The sequence below is a fragment of the Limulus polyphemus genome, unplaced genomic scaffold (genome assembly GCF_000517525.1).
Source record: "Limulus polyphemus unplaced genomic scaffold, Limulus_polyphemus-2.1.2 Scaffold6768, whole genome shotgun sequence".
In the NCBI taxonomy this organism is placed as follows: Eukaryota; Metazoa; Arthropoda; class Merostomata; order Xiphosura; family Limulidae; genus Limulus; species Limulus polyphemus.
Genome location: NW_013672378.1, coordinates 2,878 through 7,296, shown reverse-complemented (window position 1 = coordinate 7,296; position 4,419 = coordinate 2,878). Strand labels below are relative to the sequence as shown.

At 29.1% G+C, this 4,419-nt stretch overlaps 1 protein-coding gene across 1 annotated transcript in view; it reads left to right on the top strand.

Annotated features, from left to right (window-relative positions):
- Positions 1-4,138, top strand: part of LOC106474055 — an 11,621-nt gene extending 7,483 nt beyond the window's left edge. Inside the window, exons 3-4 of the mRNA XM_013934741.2 lie at positions 486-584; positions 1,814-4,138. Coding sequence (XP_013790195.1) covers positions 486-584; positions 1,814-2,218 — 504 coding nt within the window. The 3' untranslated portion in view covers positions 2,219-4,138. The remainder of the gene's footprint in view (positions 1-485; positions 585-1,813) is intronic.
- The last annotated feature ends 281 nt before the right edge of the window (positions 4,139-4,419 follow it).

Genomic DNA, 4,419 nt, shown 5'->3' with positions numbered 1-4,419 from the left:
CCACTGTACGCAATATACCAGACGTCAACACCGTTTTACAGTATGATTTATTTCTCACTCTTTTTAGCGGGGTTTTAGTTTGTTTTGAAATTTTTTTTTTATATTTTATCTCACGATGAATGTAGTTTCTGGAAAGATAACATTAATAATGATTAGTTAAATGTTAATGGTAATGAGAAAAGTTTTTGGGAACTCTAATAATACGTGTACTTGGTTCTAGGAATATTATCTCCCTTTCAGGTTACATTTGGTTTAGTTAATGTTTGGACTCTTTATTTATGGATAATTTCAACAAGCCGAATTACCTACTGTCATTTTGTTCAGTCTTATGATCTGAATAAGCAAGGGAGAATTCCAAAAAAGATTTTGCTCAGAAAACATGTACATAAGTGCTTTAATATGATATAGAAGATATTCATTAAGGTGTATAGCTATTTGTATCTTATATATAACTTGAATGTTTTCCTTTCTTTCTTATGTTTTAGTATGGTTTGGTAATGTATGAAGCTATCCTAATACTGTCTCGACAACAAATTTTGCACATTAAGTGGTCCACAAAACTTACAACACACTGGATACTGCAGGTACGCAAGGTGGCTTAAGACAGTGTTTACAACATTGTCTTTTATTTTTCATTATCATAACAGGTTTCTGTAATTAATATCTGAGTAAAATTGAGTTATTTTCCATTAAATTAACAGAGATATCTGAGTAAAATTTAGTTATTTTTCCATTAAATTAACAGAGATATCTGAGTAAAATTTAGTTATTTTTCCATTAAATTAACAGAGATATCTGAGTAAAATTTAGTTATGTTTCAATTAAATTAACAGAAATATCTGAGTAAAATTTAGTTATTTTTCCATTAAATTAACAGAAATATCTGAGTAAAATTTAGTTATTTTTCCAATAAATTAAGGGAGATATCTGAGAATATTTTTCATTATTCTTGTAAGAGTAGCTCTCAAGATTTGTCATGGAAAAGTAACAATGATTTTGAACTATTTGAAATAACACCCTCGGAAGTAGTCTGTTGAATTCTGTTTTTCCTAAAGAGAGCATTTCTTTGAACAAGTTGGAATGTTATCGTTATGTTCAGTACATGAAAAGTATAAAATACAAAAGTTGTATGGTTATCTTAAATCAACATTTTTGGGGTCTTAAAATGATATTTTATAAATATGATTATATTCAAGTTGTACACTGCTGATACGCTGCTAAACACAACAGAAATTTTAGATTAATAAACTATGTCGGGAAAATATGAAGTGTATAAAACAATGCTATTTTACTTATACTCAATCAGATTGGAAGTGTTAAAAATTAGAAAGGAAAATTAGGTCATCAAAGAGTGTAAAGTTGTTATTGTTTTTTTCGGTATATACTGTATGTTTTTTTTGTTCAGTTTTATTGTATTGCAAGTTTTACTCTATTTATGAACATATTATATATAATTCAACTTTCATATTTTGGATTTATTTTTTAAAAACACTGGTTTAAAACAAACTATGTGACAGATAAAGAGGAGTTTCGAGGTTTTCAAACTATAAGGGTTGTTGTTTATGGTAATAATTGTTTTAAAGAGAATACATGTACCAAGAAAATTTTTAAATTACTGTTAAATCAAATAATAGCAAGAAGGGTAATAGCATTTATTTAATTTGATTATTTTTGATACACTATGATAAAATATATAACTTTTTAAATATTTTAAAGTGTCTGTTGTGCGTGAAATTTAAAATTTTTAGTCATTTGGATTAATAAATGCCTCATTTTCTGTGGAGATTTTACTCTGGTTTATTTATACTTCTAGGGTACGGTAGTTTTGTTAGCAACAGTGGGATTTCTGGTGATTTACCAGAGTAAAATATCCAAGGGAAAAAATCACTTTGAAACACTGCATGCTAAGTTAGGACTGGCGACACTTATTGCCACATTGGTTCAAGCTGTAGGAGGACTGTGTGCCAAGTACCCAAAGCTGATGAAAAAACAACTTAGGCCATTAACAGTCAAAACACTTCACAGATTAGCAGCATGCATTACATTTAACTTAGGATGTATTAGTTTAATAACAGGTTTGTTTTCCAACTGGTTTCTGGATCAAATGGCAGATTCAAACCCCTGGTGGAAAGGGCTGGCAGCACTACCACCTGTTATGGGTGTAATTATTGTGTTGCAGGTTCTTAAGTCATTTTTACCTTATTTCAAGAAAAAGTAGGATATTACCCTAAAAACAAGGTTGGTGTACTTTATTTTGATAACATAAGCAGTAATTTAAATGCCAAATTGACTTGGTTAAATTGTGGCTTCTGCATATGAATGAGAAAGCTTTCTTTCGTGACATAACATATGGAAAACAAGGAACCTTTTGGTCCTTTCAAGGCTGTCGTTGCACACCCACTTTTTCAGAAGAGCAAAATTTTAAACCCACCATTTATTTTTCAGGAAATCAATGATTCCTCTCTTGAAGTCTTGCGAAGTGCTGATCTCCATTATTTTCAACAGCAACTCATTTAATAAGCCAATTAGGCTGCAGGAAAAATCAAAGTTTCTTAATTGTCTTGTCTTTTTCAATTTTTAAATTTGTGTCCTCTTCTCCTATTCAATGTCTTCATAATGCAGTACAAATATAAATCAGAGGCCTATCAGTCCCCGGATAATCTTGACAATAATACTATGTCTATTTATTTTTTTGTCTTATTCAATTTTATTTTTATTGAAGGAAAGCTTAATCAAGATTTTAATGCATCGTGAATATAAAGTCTCCAGAATCAACATATTTTTGCATAAAGAATTTGGCAACATCAAGAGTTTATTGTGCAGTAATGATTTTCTTCTCTGTTTCTTAGATAGAGTAATTTGTGACTGTTGGTACAAGTGAAGTTTCTAGACCTTTAATTTCTTTAACTTTATCATGTATTGATGAAATGCTTTGTGTACTAAAAAGCAAACTGCAAAAATCTCATTAGATTGGTCCTACATGTACAGTTACGTTGTGTTTTTAAAGCAAGATCTGATTTGCATTATTGTTTTAAATATAAAAACAAAATTTCTGCACTGACAACATCTAATGTGATTTAGTGTTGTGAACAAAGTTATATCAGAAGATGGCTGCAGACATGTGTGCAAGAACTTCCAGCTTTAAGAACACCAATTCAGATTTTTTCAAGATCTTAACCATGCCAATGACAAACTAGGTCATTGTAGAAAACAGCTTATTCGTAAGTAGAATCTATCACTAACTTAACCAAGTCGTTTTAATAAATATAATGTTGCTTATGTTATAAAAATGAAGAAAATATATTCATGTAATTATGTTTCTACTTTTTATTTTTTGTCAGTAATTTCATAGATTCCCTAAAAGTAAGTACTTGTTAGTTGTGTCTACACATATATTGCTGAAATTTTTAGGGCAATATTCGATGAAGAAGTACTTTTTGCAAATTCATAAAATAAATATTAACACATCAGCATGTTAATTCTTTAATAATTTGTGAATTATTATGCTAATGTGTTGTTGTGGTTTTTTTATTTGGGACAGGCTGTGGATTTTTGCTTACTGCAATACTCATTGTTAGCTTTTTTACTGAAAAGAATAAATTTGTGTGATTATGTTTTCACTTTACTCGTTTTATTTTACTGAGGTGATTAATTAATCTCAATATGTTCACATATACATAGAGTTTTTTTCCCCAACATTCTTATTGATCTTTGTGTCAGTTTAAGTGGCTTGAGTTAATTGATGGAGAAATATAATACATGTACTGTGTTGTGTGTTTAGATATCTTTTTTCACCGTAATCAATATATATTTATATATAGTTGAAGTTTAGGCTGCATAGAAGCTACTAATTTACCCTTCTGAATTATTCAGCAGACAAATGGTTTAAAATGTTAGAATTAAATATGAAGTCCAGTTTATCACTTGATTTACTACTTATCTATTGTTAGTAACCCTGGACAAGAGCAAATTGAACAAATAACAGTATATCAAATAGAAATAACAGAATCAGTGATAAGAATAAAACAAATGTGAAATGAAAATATAATACTATGCATGTCAAGAAAACCATTTGCATAGATTTTACATGTGAAAGTAAATAAACAAGAGAATGACCAACCGTTATACATAAAAAAAAGCGTACCTCTATTTATTTTTTACTTCACAAAACAATACAAATAATATTTCAAATTATATTGTAACTTTCTTGAATATTTCTCTGATTAGAAAAGTAACTTTTTACTAGATATCTATATACTACTAAAACTCTGAGATTGTTTGTTTGTTTGTCTAGTGATTAAATATGGCAAAAATGGTGCACAATAGCACCATATTTATAATGAAATGATAATAGAAACAGAATAAAACAAGTTTCGTTAAAATCGGGCCACAGGTTACTGAGTTAGAGCCGTTTTTCGG